This window comes from Haliaeetus leucocephalus, unplaced genomic scaffold, assembly GCF_000737465.1.
Source record: "Haliaeetus leucocephalus isolate CR32 unplaced genomic scaffold, Haliaeetus_leucocephalus-4.0 Scaffold110, whole genome shotgun sequence".
In the NCBI taxonomy this organism is placed as follows: Eukaryota; Metazoa; Chordata; class Aves; order Accipitriformes; family Accipitridae; genus Haliaeetus; species Haliaeetus leucocephalus.
The window spans coordinates 458,486-476,098 of record NW_010972546.1 but is presented as its reverse complement, the minus strand read 5'-3'; the positions used below and the strand labels follow the sequence as shown (position 1 = coordinate 476,098).

General features: G+C 40.2%; 1 protein-coding gene across 2 annotated transcripts in view; it reads right to left on the bottom strand.

Moving 5' to 3' along the window:
* Positions 1 to 11,427: 11,427 nt before the first annotated feature.
* ZNF652 (zinc finger protein 652) overlaps positions 11,428 to 17,613 on the bottom strand; it is a 31,927-nt gene continuing 25,741 nt past the window's right edge. For both annotated transcript variants that reach the window (XM_010585478.1, XM_010585479.1), the window contains exons 3-6: positions 15,115 to 15,262; positions 14,694 to 14,809; positions 13,247 to 13,391; positions 11,428 to 12,786 (exon numbers count right to left, since the gene is read on the bottom strand). In XM_010585478.1, coding sequence (XP_010583780.1) covers positions 12,275 to 12,786; positions 13,247 to 13,391; positions 14,694 to 14,809; positions 15,115 to 15,262 — 921 coding nt within the window. In that variant the 3' untranslated portion in view covers positions 11,428 to 12,274. The remainder of the gene's footprint in view (positions 12,787 to 13,246; positions 13,392 to 14,693; positions 14,810 to 15,114; positions 15,263 to 17,613) is intronic.

The window sequence follows — 17,613 nt, the reverse complement described above, 5'->3', positions numbered from 1 at the left end:
GCCAAACCGTTGCTATTCTAAGCCCTTTCCTAACAGCCCTTACTCCCAGTAACCTCTACCTACTGATAGCCTGAGTCACTAGCCTTTCCTGAGAAACAACCTTGGTTATCAAGAAAATATTTTATTGCCTATTTAGTCTGAGACATTATGGCTTTTCTATGCAGAGCACACCCCGTTTCCTCTGCACAGTGTGGGTTTTGCCGTTTCTCCTTTTGCGTTACCCCCCCCCTTTGGAGTTAACACCAGCTCCTATTGACACAGGAGACCGACCGCCTTCAAGCGATTTGTCAGTGGTACAAGGCAAGTGGGAAACTCAAAAGGGCAAATTCTCCGCTGCCTCCTGTCTCCTTCCCACTGAAAGGCAGCGGGGCAAAGATCATTCCAGAAACATCACAGACAGAGGAGTTTGGCAAGGGTGATCCTGTATCCCAGTGATTTTCCACTGTTAAGAACCCTGGAGAGCAAGTGAGGACAGCGCTTTCTGCATTGGGCTGACCTGGCTCCTGGCAACCCCTGAATAGACAGGCAACACTCTTATGAACACACGGATTCCCCACAATGGGTGTAACATCCCCCTGCTACAAGAAACTCACTGATGCACACTTCTCTCCAAGTTTGTCCTCCTGTTTTTTAACCAACAAGTGGATTGCATAGGCACATAAGGAAACCCTGAGCCCACAGCGTCCACGTAGCTGTCTGTCCCACCCCACCCGCTTTATTTCCATCCTGCAGCACACACAAGAAGTTTGGTTAAGACTAGCTTGGTAGCTGCTGTGAAATCCATCTGGCTGCCTGCGTCAGACCTCCTTGGTGCCCATGGTCTGCAATACATATTTTGGGGAAGCTCTGAGTAAAACTGAAGCTTTCATTTACTTACAAGGGGAGCTAATCACTATAGCTCAGACTTCAAGGCACACGGACAAGGAAACTTCAATCCTCAACACAGTATTCTCTAATAAACAGTATTTCTTTTCTAGCAATAAATTTTTGGTGGCCAAATAACATTTATATGCCCAATATCAGGAAAAACCTCAAGAACTATCAAGCAAGAAGACAGCAAACTCCATTCATTTCATTTCACCATGTGGGGTGACCTTCCCATGCATCTCCTTCTGTGAGTCCCCCTCAGTGCAGCAGTGAGGACACTTGACAAAGAGTGGCCACCTCTGCTTAATGCAGGCTACAGCAGTCCGAGCTGAGGTCTCCCTAATTTTCTCCTGTTGATGTGGGCTTCAGTTTTGTATTTAATGCTAAAAGTCACTAAGGAAGAAACAAGGACTTCCTAGAGGAGCGGTTAGCTCACCACCCATCAGGAGTCAAAGTATTTTATATGTTCTGTTCTATGTAACAGTAGAATGTAGAAATCAGGAAACCCAGGCAACAAGATAGGGCTTTTTATCAGGTGGATAAGCTTCTGCTGAAGTGGCAGGAGATGCACAGATAATGTCGACTGTCTCCACACACTACAGGTCAGCAGTATCAGCCACTCTGGCTGCTCTCACACCACCACGCTGGTGAGCAGAGCAAGATGATGCTCTCAATAACTGCAGCCCACTTTGTAAAACACATTGCACTCAGTCAGCTGGAAATCCTATTCTTTCACATGGAAGTCAGTTCAAACTCTATCTCCTTAAACCCAAGTCTAAAAATCCTCCTACTCCTTGCCAGTCATCCAGTGTAACAACTGACACCAATCATCACAATGGTTTCTAAAGAGACTGACAGAGGTGACAAATCTCTCACTGCAGCCTCAAGTTGCTGAGCGTATTTAGGGAAATACAACTTAAGCAATGTGAAAATTCGAGAGATCAGGGACATTAGCAATTAATTAGAAACAAGCGGCAAATGGGAAACGTTTTCTAATTCACTAAGTTACTTCATGCACAGATTCCAACACCGATACCGTCAGAGGAGCAAGCTGCCTTCCTTCATCCACTTCATTTGCTTCTTCAGAAGCAGGCAGTGATTCCCTCCGCTGCCATCTCCTGGCTAATCCTCCACAAACGGTTCCTCCTGCAGGTCTGTCTCCTCCTCAACAGAAAGGACATAGATTAAATCTCAGCCCCCCGGGGAATGATTTCTCTGTGGGATGGGAAAAGCCAAGAGCTATGACAGCAACATAACGTATCGCAAGTTACATTAGCTTAAATTAATTTAAACCACTGAATTTATCTTTGGTGACAATCTAACATTATTTCTGTATTTTTTTAAACAGTAGGCAGAGTGGATGGATTACCGTAATCAATGAAAATATATGCCTAAAATGAGTTAATTAAAATCCATGAGACACTGTATAATAATCCAGTTGTTTTCTGGGAGTAACAAAAAAGCTTAAATTTTCACAGAACACAAGACATCTCAGGCCAAGCAGGAATTTTCCTATGAATTAACAACTCCAAATTACCAAATATATGATTTGTTGGAACTAGATGATCTTTAAGGTCCCTTCCAACCCAAACCATTCTATGATTCTGTAACAACTCTAACTCTTCGTAAACTAGTATATTCTGACACACTCTCCGGTTTCCTTGGTGATGGCTGATGAATCATCTTCCATTACAAACCCGCAACTAGCATGGACAGTTAAGTAACATGCTTCCTTGACGCTCTCATTTCTCAATGCACTGCTTCTCCTACTGGCCCCTGGGAACGAGGTCATCGTGCAGCTAACATCAAATTCAACCTCTCTGTTGACATGCGATGCATTTTCTTTTAGCGCCCTCCAGAAACTGCTCTGTGAAAGGGAGGTGCAGGATACCTTAAAACCTGCTGAAATTACAGAGGTTACATAAGAATCAGAGCGCAGTTACCAAATGAGCCTTCAAAAAGGATGCAGGCTTTCATTTTAAGTGTCATAAGACCTTTGGACTATTAATGATATCTAAGGCTTAACAGAAAGCCGATACCTTCATGCTTGGGCTGTCTTGGAAGGAATCATTTTTCAGTCTGAACTAATTTTATGTATCATTATTCTGAGACATCTCCAGCTGAAACACTGGCTACGTTCTGTTCCCTGCATGGCATATGCGATCAGAAACACATCGTGAGATGAGTAAGATTTCCCAATTGCTATTTTTTGCGTTCACAGCTTTTTGCCTGTACGTAGTAGCTTCAATAGAACCACAAAGTAAGAGGCAAGTGATTCTTATCTCCTTTATTATAATATATGCTATCCACTGTCTGAAAAACCTTAGCGAGGAAATTATGTAGAAAATCTGAAAAGAACTGAAAAGGGAAATTGTGATCCTGTGGTTAGGGCAGTAGTCTGGATCAGAAATAACACAGAGCTCTGACCCCAGCTGTCACTCGCTTACATAATGTCAGGCAGGTCTCTCAGTTCCACATCTGCAGAACAGGGATATTTACTCATCTGACAGTAACACACTAAATTTAATCACATGGGCTGCTCAAGTAGACACACAAGTAACCACCACTGGAAACCCTTAAATAGTACGTTCTCTTTTACAACAGCTCTTTTCTAATAAGCGTCCTAGTTTTATTACAGCTTATTGAGAAAGTTGTCTTCCTCGTAAAGGTATTAAGTAATTCTCACAGGGTGCAGGAGGGAGGCCGAGAGTTTTAAGCATGGAGATGAAAGCATACCAATATTTTATAGGGAAAGTAAGCAAACAACACTTCAATTCATTGCCCTGCATCAAGTTACTCAGGGAAGAAGGAAGGTTGAATTCCTGTTTGAAAAGCAAAACTGGAAACTATTTTGCAATATGCTCAGTCTTTCATTTTGCAAGCTCTCAGACATGCTAATGCACGGTTGCCGAATTATTTTGCAGCTCACAATTCACAGACATGAACACAACATCTCATAGTTTTTAACTCGCATACCCCCTTGAACGTGCAGCATACAGTAGCAGCACATGTGAATGACCGAGAAGGACAACGTTACGTTCCACTATCAGTTGCCCCTTGATTATTTTTCTCAGACTACAGGCAAAACAGAGTTGAAGCAATCCGAAGATGAAATTGCAAAATTAAAATTGTAAACAGGAACAGCACTTAACCATAACACACTTGCTTTTGTTCAGGTCAAATAAGAAGTCAGATACAAGCAACAATAACGGATCCTCGCTATTTTTTTCACTTCAATGTTACTGGTGGCAGGGGGCTGTCAGCAGTTTGGCTACTTGATGTTTATGCTGCAGCTGTCTCCTGACTTCACTTTGTTAATTCCTTTTACTTCTTGCTAGAATCAGCCCTCATTAGAAATCTAAATGCATTAACTCCAATGGGGGTTCAGGAAAAAGCAGAAAGTTGGAAAATTTTAGCTCCCTACATGCCCATCCTTCCCCTTTCTTTTAATATGTTATCCAACTTTTCATGTAGGGAAAAATCATTACTACGCATTTCTGAGAAACACGCTGTGTTACAACTTGCGAATGGAGCAACAACTGATTTTCATAACCTTCCCATGCTACTCAAGAAATTTTACTAATTAGTTATTGCTGCATTAAAAAACAAAAACAAAAAACAAAACAAAAAAACACCACCCCACCCCACCCCGCAAAACCCAACAGCAACAAAAATCCCAAACACCCAACCACACACACAACAAATCTCCAAAATCCTTCCACAACAGATTTTGGAATTACAGGTTGAAGAATGAAAGGTGCAACATCACCAAATCCCTCTCAGCATGAAGGCTGTAACCTCAACATTAGCAGCAAGTTGTGTTAGGGGAAAAAAAACCCTGAGACAGCCTGCATGTGTCTGGAAACGCCCAAGTGGCTTTCTGAACACTGCCTGCTAGCCATTTTTTCCATCTGGACCATGGTAAACAGCAAGGAGAAACAAAATCTCTGCTCTTAAGATGGTTTCATTCCTATACCTTCCACTCTCAACTAGGAAACAAATGTAATTCTCTTGCAGCTCACCTGAAGAACCTCCTGCTTTCCTACAGACAAGAATTCCCATCAAATCTTTATATTTCTTGTTTTTAAGTGATATATGAATGAAAAAAAAATCCCCTCAAAGCAGCAACCTTCTGTATTACTCAGTGACATACCATGATTTATTCCTGTACTTCTAATGAACTTGGTATACCTGTCCAGCAGTATCAATAACTGGCTTCTCTTTAGGGGTAATCATTTTAACAGCATTAACTCTGAACAGACTATGTGCACGCATATCTTTAAACTGGTCATTAGATTTTCATTCTTGCCCTCAATGCCTCTTCTTATCCTAGGAAAGCACATTAGTTCGGTGGCATATCAGAAAAATCAATCAATTCTACTGTCCCTGAAGGGGTAGGGTGGGTACTTCCCTACTAACCTTTAAGCCAAGACTCTGCAAGCGGTCAATTCAGCTTAAAAAAGCTTCAATGACCCTTTGGAAAACCAGGCACCTAGCTCAGGAAAAGTTAGATGTGTAGTTTCTTGGAAAGACATCCTCAACTGATCAGCGCCAGGGTTATTGCAAATTTCTCCTTTGTGCAGAAACAAGTTTAAAAATATCTAAGGGAACTATGCTACTGCTGTCTGGGTTGATCAAAATAAACAGCAACAACCCTGTTCAGAGGTCTCCAAGTAAAAGATAATAATTAATAGATCCCTTCAACAGGGTACTTTTAGTCTGCTTTCGCACTCTGCCCAGGAGATTGGCAGGTTTTTCAGGAAAGGGAATTAAAACAAAAGCTGTGTTTCCTTTTTGGTGGAAAATTTTATGTAATTTCTCACTTTCAAATGTGTGTAAACTGTGCATTATAAGGCTCTTATGCTGCAGTAGACAGTAAAGTGCCTTAGGCCATGGAAAACAGCATAAGAATTATAAATGCAAGCATATATCACACATATCCATTTTCATGCTAAATTAGAGGGATCAGTAAGACATGGGCGAAATAAATATTTAGCAATACGATGAAATAAAAGGACAGTTTGCAAACATCTAGAACAACTGCTGTTCCCAGGGAACCTCCTTTGACTACAGTGCTTGTGTACATAAGTTCTTAGCACATAAAGAGATGGCCTACATTGCAAAATATATCCACTCTGTACATATATGTAGGCCATGACTCAGTACAAAGGCAGCTATTCCCAATATCCAAAGACATTTCATCAGAAGATATTTGCTAATTCCAATCTGTAAAAGCAGCAACAGATCAAGAAAGCAAGAGGATTTATTTAAAAAAAAACAAACAAAAAAACCCAGGACAGGCCAATTTTAAAAATAGAGCATAAATAAATAAAAAAAGCCCAAACCTGAAACCACTAAATCCCTCTCAAATCTTTATCCTCATTTAAAAAGGCACAGCTAACGAGACAGAAGAATGCGGCACTGTCCAAAAAAAGCACTGATTATTTTGGAGATCAGAGGGCGCCCCCTGCGATCCACGACAAACTTTCCTTAGACATGAGAATAAACGTGAACTCAGGCAGAAATTATCTTGGTGGGTCAGAAAGCAGTAATGAAATTAATGTGATTCTCATTTCTTGTTCAGAATTATATTAGAAGCGTAAAACCTGCAAAATTATCCTGTTGCTGCCAGGATAAAAATCTTTATTAAGGACATCTGTGAACCTTAAGGTAGACTTTTATTCTAGTGTCTATAGGAAATGCAAATGCTTGCCTTTCTTTTGAACTCCTCTCTCTTTAAGGGTAGATTTTAATTCTTCTGCCATGTCTCCAATATCTGTACAATATATTACACAATTTATTTTTAGCATGATCAATGTACTAAAATAAAAATAGAAGAATTAATTAATTTATACCTTTCAAGGCCAGCAAGACAATACCACTTATTAGTACTGGATTACTTCAAGAACTGCCTTCTGTCTGCCGAAACAGCGAAAGTTACTAATTTGAGTTTAATTCCAGTTTTGCACACTCTTAAATCTCCACAAAAAATTACCAAGTTTCATTCACATGCACATGAGCCCTGGGAAAATGAGCGTTCCTTCTTCCCCACCCACACCCTTTGAAGGAACACTCCCTGTGAATTGATAGGAAAGAGCATTTTACAAAAGAAAACAAATAGCGAAATCGTACAAAAATGTTTTCAAGATACAAGTAAAATAACTATTATGGTACAAGGCAAATTCATTTGATGGAAGCTGGCAAGTGATGTGCTGTGAAAGACTTTAAATCTTAATGCCCATGTCAAAACTTGCACAGTGACACTTCTGCTCTCAAATTTAAACTGTAAAAGGGTGAAACCATCTTACAGTCATTAATTTTCAATGTACCTTTCTTCTACTTTTGAAATACTTGAAGGTTTACTATATAGTCTAGACAGGTATGGAATTTATCAGTTCCGAACTGATGAGGTTGTAGCTAATAATGTCAATTTCTGAAACCTCAAATGGCAATTCCAAATTGTTAAAGTAGTGCATGATAACGTTACCTATAATTACTCAGTAGAATATGTAATACGAGTCTCACCGTCTTTAACATAAAAAATATCATCCTTCAAAGACATGTGGCTATTGGTTCTAACAAGTACACATACCTCCATTCTACACTTTTCTAACCAGGATGCAGAAGATTACATCCAAGCTCGAACTCTACAGGAGTCTTCTGCTCAGCAGTATGTATTATGCCAACCAAAAAAATCACACAAAAAAATTATGCCTGTTAAAAAAAAATAATATCGCCAGACCATAAGGACAGAGATCTGGGGAACTTCTATAGTCACTCCTGAAAAACAGTAAAGCTCAAAGTTCAGAAGCAGGTAAGATACAATAATAAAGTCATGTTTTCCATTAAGAATCACTCACATTGGACATCAGGAAAAGGTTATTCACTGAGAGGGTGGTCAGTCACTGGACCAGGCTCCCCAGGGAAGTGGTCACAGCACCAAGCCTGTCAAGACTTCAAGGAACATCTGGATGACGCTCTTAGTCATACAGTTTAGTTTTAGGTAGTCCTGTGAGGAGTAGAGAGTTGGACTCAATGATCATTATGGGTCCCTTCCAACTTGAGATATTCTATGATATCTTAATCGGAGTGTTGCATGTAATAGACTAGAAAAACTGCCAGTTCATTTTGTCATGAAAATGGGCAAGTGTTTATTTAATTGACCTCCATTATCTCTCAGGTAGCCATGTCTTCCAGGTTTAAAGACCAAAACCAACACTAAAACCAGAAATTTGATCCATCTTCTATTTACAAGTGAGATGTTCCTTACTAGTAGGTAATAAACATCTCATTGAGCTATACATTATGGGTTTTTTTTTAAATACCATTCGTCAATAGAAATATGAAACGATAAAATAATCATTTAAACATTTTATGACCCTGAGCTCAAGTCCCAAGAGTGAAAAAAATTTGACATTATTAGTGTTCTTGAGTGCCTCACTGCAAGCTGCATGTTGTTTTATCATATTCTCAAAGGCACATTACCTACATACTCTGCAAGTAATAATCAAACCAAAAAGTGTCAACGCAACACACCACTATCTTTGCACGAATAGAAGCAGCCCTGCACAACAGCCTCTCTCTCAAACTCCTAAAAAATGGTACTTGACCCCACTGATGGTCACACCATTGGTCATTATAACGCAAAGAAATAGGCAACAAATTAAATACGTTACAAAAATACTAATCTTTTCAGCCCAGTGGTAAACTTGGTCTGTCGCTTACTTGGCTAAAACTGACAAAAACTGTCAAAGGGAAGCACTATCTTTTAAACTGCATATCCTGAGCTCTACCTCCTCCCCTCTTCAATAAATTAAAAATAGCTATTACATGCTCAAGAGACACAACAGGGCAAAGACAAAAACATCAAGGTGGACTGCACTGGTGAGATATGAACTAATTTCTCAGTGATAAAAGCCTACATTCAGCCTAAAGGACTCCCGAGAAGTCCATAATTCAAGATTTGGTTGGCAATACAAGGTGGGAGACAGTAACTTTTGATGTGCACAGCAATACAAATTAGGCCATCTAAGAAGTATCTGAGCTGTGTAAATAGGAGTGTCAATAATTCAGGCAGGCATGACAATACAAAACAAATAATCACCACACCTTTATCCAGCAAGATACGTTAGTCTGAGATAATACACTGAACAAACAAGCTCGCACAGCTAATGCCTTTAGTAAGGATAAGGCACCGTCTGGTAGACTAGCAGTTTAAACTTCTCCAGAAAAGATACTGTCCTTTAAACTGCTTAGAACAGTCTTACAATGCTGACCTCCCAACCGTGTGTTAATTCTGTTGTATTTCCCCCCTTAAAAATGCAACGTTAAAAATTCAGTAAAACTTTGCCTTAGGCCATAGGATGTTTTTGGGGTTTGGAGGCTTTTTGAGGGGGGAAGGTGGGAGGGGGAGGAGAATTTCATCCCACTTTCCAGAAACATTCAAACCAAACCCAAAGTTGGTATAATTTGTCTTTGCTCTTCCTGAAGGAAGCACTTCAGCAACACAAACCAACCCCTTAACTTACTAAATACAGTAAAGCCGATACAAAAAATTACACTTCGTTTGTCAACATAAGCAGAAGGTAGTAAAACACACTTGAATACATTCCTTAGTGTTGCTGAAACTCTGTAGAAGGTGTGCATAGCAATGCAAATTTATGCAGAAGTGAGAAGCCACAGCAAATCTCAACCTTGAATTTCCTGCCTTTTGTAATGCTCATTTTCCTTTTCTTGCTGAAATATATGTACTTTATAAGATATCACACTGCAACACTTTTAGACCAGTATGTCAGCTTTCGGTATGTTTGTCCCAGATAATGAGGAGAATCTGTTGACATCATGTCATATTATGACAGTTAAGTGGGTTAGATAGTTTAATCTTCTTCCACAGAAAGGAAGTTCATAAGTCTCAGAAGGAAAAATACAAGGTGTATCACTGCTATTAACTAAATAATAGAAAAAACTGCCCCAGATTTTAGAATTCTGAATAGCAGCCTAATACTGTATATTTATTGAGAAGAAAATCATTTTGCAAAACTGGAATACAATTGATTTACCAAGAATTTTTTAGCATTTAAAAATCATTTAATAACAGGCCTGACCATAAAATAGTGGCACAACAGAAATGTAGGTTGCAAATGTGACGTGGAATGCATAGAACCTCCGGGGCGGACCAGCCACAGTAAATACAACAGTCATAATCATGAGTGTAAATTCACTTTCATAACTGGCTTTTTCTTCTAGAAGGTAAGAGGGTGTATATAAATATTATAGAGAAAACATTTTTAAAAACCCATTGGTTTATTTTTCAGAAATGCTGGAAGGGGTTTCAGCTCAGTCAAAAATGAGTAGGTTTGTTGGGCCAAAATTGCCCTTTCTGGTTCCTAAAGTTTCCTCTACTTGTTATGAAAAAACCAACATCAATGGTTAGGTGGTAGAAAATGGTGAAAAACATAAACTAAGGAGCTAATTCTCAACAGAGGACATGGTGTTTCAAAACACAGTGCTTAACAGCATTAACCTTGAGGAAGAACGCTAGGAAGAATTTCCACCATTTCTGCTATCTTGAAAAAAAATCAATCCCATTAGCCACAAAACCCCAGTTCATTACCAAGCAGAATAGAAGTCTGACATCTGCCTATGAGGATCTCTGGATGTATAGTTTGGTGGGATTTAAAAAGCAGCACAGAAGAGCAGGAATTTTAAGGAAAAGAGGACTTACAGTAGATTGCCTTGGGCCTCTGTCTTCATTGAAGGTGGCAACAAGTTCCTAGATTGCATAATGCTGCTATATTTAGTTTTAGTTGAAAAGAAATACAAACCTGAAAAAATAACAGCTACTCACTGGTTAAAACAGATACATTTGGCATTCCAGCCCACCATCCCTGCGCTAAACTTGTCATTTCCCCCTCATTGCCTCCCAGGATTATGAAACAGTGACATGCCTACAATTCAAAGTTTCCTATTCTACAACTGTAAAACTTAGATTTGCCAAAAGTCTGACTACAACCCCTAGAAATCATCCCATAATTTTATGCACATTACATTTACGGGATAGAGCTTCACATGGTACATACAGTGCTATCAGTATTTTCTTAACAATGCAACTGAAACACCATTATCTCATTCAAACTTCTCTTCTCAGTCTTACAATCAGCCAGTCAGAAACACCACATTTATGATCTCACTTAATTCCCCTCTCCTAACAACTCCAGGAATTCCAAAAAGCAATCTGAAGAGCAGCATTTGATATGATCCCCAACTTAAAATCATACCATGAAAAGCCACTGAAACCGGCTCTCCTACATAAAGAGAAAAGATGCTTGGCTGACTTGAGATACTTGGATTTCCTCTCTGCTGTCTGATTCTCATTCTGTTGTGACTCTCTATTCCCAAACTAGCAGGTCCCTATGTGTAAGGGGCTCCCCCTTTCTAACCCATCTCATACCTCATTCCAACTGAACTAAAGAAAACCTGTGGAGCAGGAATACGGTATGCCAATGTCCTTGTCCAAAAAGCTTAAGGGAAACGGAAGGGGGGGGGGGGAAAATCCCTACTAAAATAAATTACATAAAGTTCTGAAATCAACATCACTTTTGAGGCAACCTTTCCAGAGACCTCTTGGGTTCCTTTCTTCTCTGAAGCACCTTTTAAGTTGTATGGTTGTAAGAATAATTTTCACTATAGAAGCTATATGCATCTTTTAAGAATCACATTTTGATGATTATAAAAATTTATCTATTATACAACATAGGTCCAGCTACACTGAAAAAATTACACCGCTTATTGAAATACATTTCATTTTAGAAACAGACTACTAAATAGGTCTATACAAAAAACTCTAAAATAATTTCTGTAGTAAAATAAAGAGTGTGTTAGGAGAGCTACACAAACAAATTTTTTGTCTTTCTTTATAATGCTCAAATATACTGTGATACGTGGCTGGCTCACTCCATAGCCGGCACCAAAAGCGGAAAAGAATCCATTACGATACACAGTGATACAATTAATGCTCTGTATTAATCTCACAGCCTTTCCGATTAGTACAAAGAAAACCAGGCCTATCTCCTCTTTGAGCAGAAGTCCAGGATATAAAAGCAAGCATACCTCATCAGCTGATATGAAATTATAAAATTCCACAAGTCTCAGTATCTGAAATTTATAAAAGTCACCAGTAAAATGCAAGCAAATTGGGTTTAAGTCCTGTTGGTTCCCACGTTCAAATGAGCACTGCTGATCCAAACCAGGATTTCCTTGTTTGTTAACTGATTCAAGGGAAAAATTAGGACCATCTGCTGGGGTTAAGAGAAAGACAAAGATCCTCACCAACTAACCCTCTGTACTTCCATGAGGGCATGTTTCCATGTGCATAAAATGGGAAAATAGCTGGCCGGAAGCAAAGATGTTAGTGGTGCTGTGCTGAACTGTTTTTTTCTGCCAGGTGCCGCAGAAAGTTGTCCTCACTCTGGCCTCTGTGATTTAAAGGCTCACTCTTAAAAAGAGCTGGAGGAGGGGGTAAATGAGGAACCGGGGGGACCGGGAGATGATGTGGATGGTGAGGATGAGGATGTAAGTGAAGGTGTGAATATGGGTGGGGAATGGGGCGTGGAGGAAGTGTGCTCACTGGGTTCAGGTTGATAGGTGGAGTTGGGGTGGTTGGTGTGTTCACTATAGCAGGGACTGTGGTGGCAGAAGTCGTGGACAGTGGGATCTGGACAGCAGCTGACACATTGACAGGGCTGGTAACACGGAAGCACTTCTCCTTGTGCGCCTTGAGCATGTTGGAGAAGCGAAATCGCTGGCCACACACGTCACATGGGTAGGGCTTCTCCCCTGTGTGAGTTCTGCGATGTCTCTTCATGTTTGGGCGGCTGGTGAAGCTCTTCCCACAAATTTCACAGATAAAGGGCTTCTCTCCTGCCAAACACAGATACACCCATCAGTTAAGCACAGAATATCTGCTAATACTTACTTCAGCATACTTACGCACACAAACTGCATCCTACAAAAGCTACTACGACTGCTACCTTCAGCAAATAGAGACAGCTGTTTCACAGAAGTCCTCAGTTTTTATGAAATCCTCTCTCACCTTTGGATTTTGATGCATGAGACAATCTTTGATAAGGCTTTGGCAAGGGGTTCCTTCTGACCAAAATAACAAGGAAGTAAGCCTAACCACTCATTTTCCCCCACAGCAAATCACAGGACTACAGACAGTTAGATTTAACAGTAAGGTAATGTATTAACCTTTCCTGTCTAATTTTCTAGGTTGGATAACAGTTTTAATCCCAAATTCCAAGAAAGGGAATACAGCTGGAAGTATAGGAAAGCTTTTGTCCTGGAGGTATACTTGTGCTTTTCTTTGATAAGTTCTTACCAGTGTGTGTTTTCATGTGCTCATCGAAGTACTGTTTCATGTTGAAGTCTTTGCCACACCACTGGCACATGAACTGTTTGTGCCCAATGTGGATGCTCATGTGGGAACGCAGTTGGTACTTGTACTGAAACCTCTCATCACAGTTCTGCAACAGAAAAAGAGCAACCCATGATATTCAGGCACCATATGCATTAAGAAGCAAGGCAGTCATGGGACAGCACTCAAATGTACTATGTGAAGGAGTAAATAGTACCTGAACTAGTACACACAGAGACCCTCACACAAACACAGAATTTAAATTATTTAGTGAGAGTAGAATTTGGTCTGTACTAAAAGGTCTGCTGACACAAGAGCCTTGGCAGAGAGCGTGGAACAATCACAACCTTTAGTTGACACAGCTGTTGGCAAAAGCCCGGCAGAGACACGGTTATGCCAATAGAAAAGTGCTTCTGTTGGCTTAAGGTATCATTTGGAGGTTTTGCAGCTTTGCCAGCGATCTCTGCTGGACTACAGCATGTCTCCACTAGAGGACTCTGCTCACACAGCAAAACCAACAGCGGCTCTACAGCAGGCTTGTTTTTCAGCAAGCCAGCCTGTTCTCCAGCTATTATTTATTGGTATGAGGTAATTTCTTTCCCTACGACAAGACTACTCTGGCTGCACTACCGCCATTACTACTACTTACTACCATGTGTCTGGCTGGAATTGTGCCCCAGTTCATGGACAGGGTGAGCCACCAGACCTGCTCTGGAAACAGGAAGGACTCTGCACCCCCTCTGCCTCCATCATGTGATACCCACAAGCATCCCCATCAGATGACTGACACATTATCTGCCCCAGACATAAGACTGGGTAAGTCTGTCCATTACGGTCTCCTTCCCGAGGGCAGGCATAAAATTACAATCACAAATGCACATGAACGCATCAGTGAGATACTCTCCCCCATCCCAACACACACACAACTTGGTTTAAGAAATGCAAATTCAGAGCACTGTCTTAGATCTCAAGGAGGTAATAGTTTGCAGCGAGGACAATAGTTTTTCCCACAAGTGAAAAGCAAGCAGTAATTTGTTTATTTTCACTGTCGCCAGTTCTATCTGTTTCAAGTTACTGGGCAGGACAGGGAGGATTAATGTAATTTGCATTGGGCTTTGCTATGATCACCGAGGGAAAACTAGGATTCAAATCCTGCTGTAGTGTGTACTCATTGAGAAAAACACGACAGCCAGCAGTAAAAGCAAACCAAATACATCTCAGTTTGAACTACTGCTAGATGCACTCCTGCTGTGCTCTCCACATGGAGAAGAATTTTCCCCAAATTTTTATGAAACTGCACCTCATTTACAAGTCAGTCAATTCACTTTCCACCTACATTCCCTGCTGACAGTGTTACTAATTTTATACCTTATGCTACCATGTCTAAACATATTAACAGTGGCTGCCTCACCTCACATCTGAAAGGCTTCTCTCCAGAATGCTGTAGGGAATGTACTTTGAGAGACATACTGCGTTTGAATGATTTTCCACAGGTTTCACATGTAAATGGCATGTCCTTTGTGTGTGCTGCAACACAACAGTACATTAGAGATGGTCATTCAAATGCAAACAGTTCTTTAACCAATTTTTTCCTCCAACTCCAAGCAGGAAAATGATTACTGCTGAACCGCTTGTAAGTATATACACATATGTACACACATATGTATTTTGCTTACTGCCCGGTACTACAGACTTGAACTTTTTGCTAAGGATAAAACTCAGACAACTGAATTTGCCTTATTATTTTTCTCCTCAAAACAGCAATTACGAGTTAAGAACCACAGAGACACGTTATGAGGCAGAACCAACAGAAGCACCAATCAATAACTCACCAACCATATGTTTCCGCACATGGGCCATGGTGTAGAACTTTTTTTCACAAATCTCACAGGAGAATTTCTTTTCTGCATATCCATGGATAATCTTGATATGTTCATGGAGGGACCAGAGCTTCTTAAATGATTTATTACAGGAAACGCACTGAATGAATGGGATAAATAGAAGGAAGTTTAAATTAGAAAGATTCAGTGATTCAAGTTTGTGGAGTTAAGCCACGTTATCTTCCTCTTGCATGACAAAAAGAAGCCCAAAACAAATCAATATGCTGTATATTGTCTCAGACTGTACTTCAGCTTACATTTACTGTTTCACATTTGAAACAATTACACTAAGAAAAGCCAGATCAAGCAGGATTAGAGAGGATGTTAACCCGCTGCATTTTGGTGCCACCTGAAGAGCACCACAGCCACTGCACTAACTTATTTCCAAAACACAACAGCATATATGGCTGGATGCAGCCCTTGAGGAGCGAGCACAGAGAAGATAACTTCACAGGCACTGATGCTGCTGGTGTGGGAAGAATCCAAACCCCTGGTGTGGGAAGAAGCCAACAGAGGTGGAGGAGGCCAACACCAACAAGTTGCCTTAAACCCATCTGCACATCCAGCCCTGGCTTTCACAGGAGTGCTGTGACCCCTCGAACTCCAGGTCTAACTGAGCCCGTGAACTAGCCAAAGCTCTCTCCTTTTAGCTCTATACAGAAGACAGGTTCCATCTTGCAGCTCTTGACCATGTGGTGAATTTGGTACTCAGCTCATACAGCAAAGCAAGTTGTCAGTTCCGTCTTTCATGTTCTGACTCTCCATTTATATCAGTAGCACTGTAGGTCTACAATGACAATATGCAAACAATGTTTTAATCTGTTCCCACAACTACTGTGAAATGTCCAGAAAGTCAGCGATGAGCAGGATCCTGAGGCTTTCACGCATCTCTTTTTTCCCCCAATAGTTCTTGCTAAAGACTTGATAAAAAAAATCCGTGTACAATTTTGAAAATTCCAGAATAACCTTAGTTGTAAAACTTGATAGCAGACACATATGTGAGGATACCAAGCCATTTTCATCTTTGAAGTGAAGAGGAAGGAATTGTGGCTTGTTATTTTTTGTTAGCTGTTGGGGTGTTCAGGGTTTTTGGTACATTTCCATTTTTCTGCCTATCAATTACCCTCCTTCCCTCAAAGTAAGAAGGGCTGTATGCTGTTCACTGCCGAACTAGCAAATACTATGCCTTCTGCCAGCTTGAGTTGTTTCTTCTCTGCACAGACAAGTTATGCTGCTTTCACAGTGCTTGAATCTCTGCAGGCTTGGAAACTCTGGTACACCGCTCACCATGCCGACTCCAAGGAGAGCCTCTGCCTCCAAAAGTACCTACTTGGAGGCATGTGAAGAACGAACTGTAGCCCTCAGGGGGGACAAAAAGAGTAAAGCAATGCTAAGAAATGATCAAAAATCCTTTGTTTTAAGGTTAAGCGAGCCCTTGAAGCAGTCAGTCTACAATTTAATTGACGATCAGCAGCAAGTAATTTAGAACACTAATATTGAGAGCTACTACACAGAGAGTCTAAGGTGACAACAGAAATTCTGTGAAGGTGCTAATTTTGAAAGGATGAAAAACAGAAATTACGTGGAAAAACAGATACATTTCATCACGTAGATGAAAAATATAGAGGAGCCAGCCATGTTTATCAGTTCAATTACCGCTTACATAATGAAACAATTTTTTTTCCTAGACAAAGCTCCATATCCCCCTTGACATATTAAACCCTACATTAATGTAAAACTTTCATATCCCTTTACTCCTTTTGCCAAGTGTAATAAAAACAAATTAGGAGGCAGCTGCGGAACACATTCCAAATGTCAGGACAGACAAAAATAATTGTTGAATATATGCTTATACTGAGAACTTGAAGATGACTAGCGGTGCTTCTGGCACTATCTGGGGAATATTTGGGGAAGTTTCTGGACCTGATTCTTCTAGTACTGGATATAAACCACAATTTCTACAATTTCTTCTTTTCCTATCACTTTTGGACAGAGGAATGTAACCCCTCAGAAGCATGTGTGTGCATGGATTACAGGATACTTCTCCATTCTATACCACACATTCAAACTATTAATGAATTCCTGTTTCAAGTCAAAAGATTTTATGCTGTGAATGAGCCACCTGGATGACAGGGCATTCCTTACAGTTACACTTAAATGTTCCTTGTTACATTAAACTTTTGAAGTATTTATTTAAAAAACTGCAACTACATACTGAAATGTTTATGTATTTTACTAACTATGCTCAAAACTCATTATCTTATATTCCTTCCTTCAGTCTTCCTCCTATGAGCTGAAACATAAGGAAAAATAACAGCGTTATACAGAGCTGCATTTGAATCTTACAGCAAAGAGAAATTCCAATAAATATTTCAACTGTCTCCCACACAGTGGGGATTGAATACCAATTCAGTTTAGCATTTAAGCAAACAAACAAACAAACAAACTCTT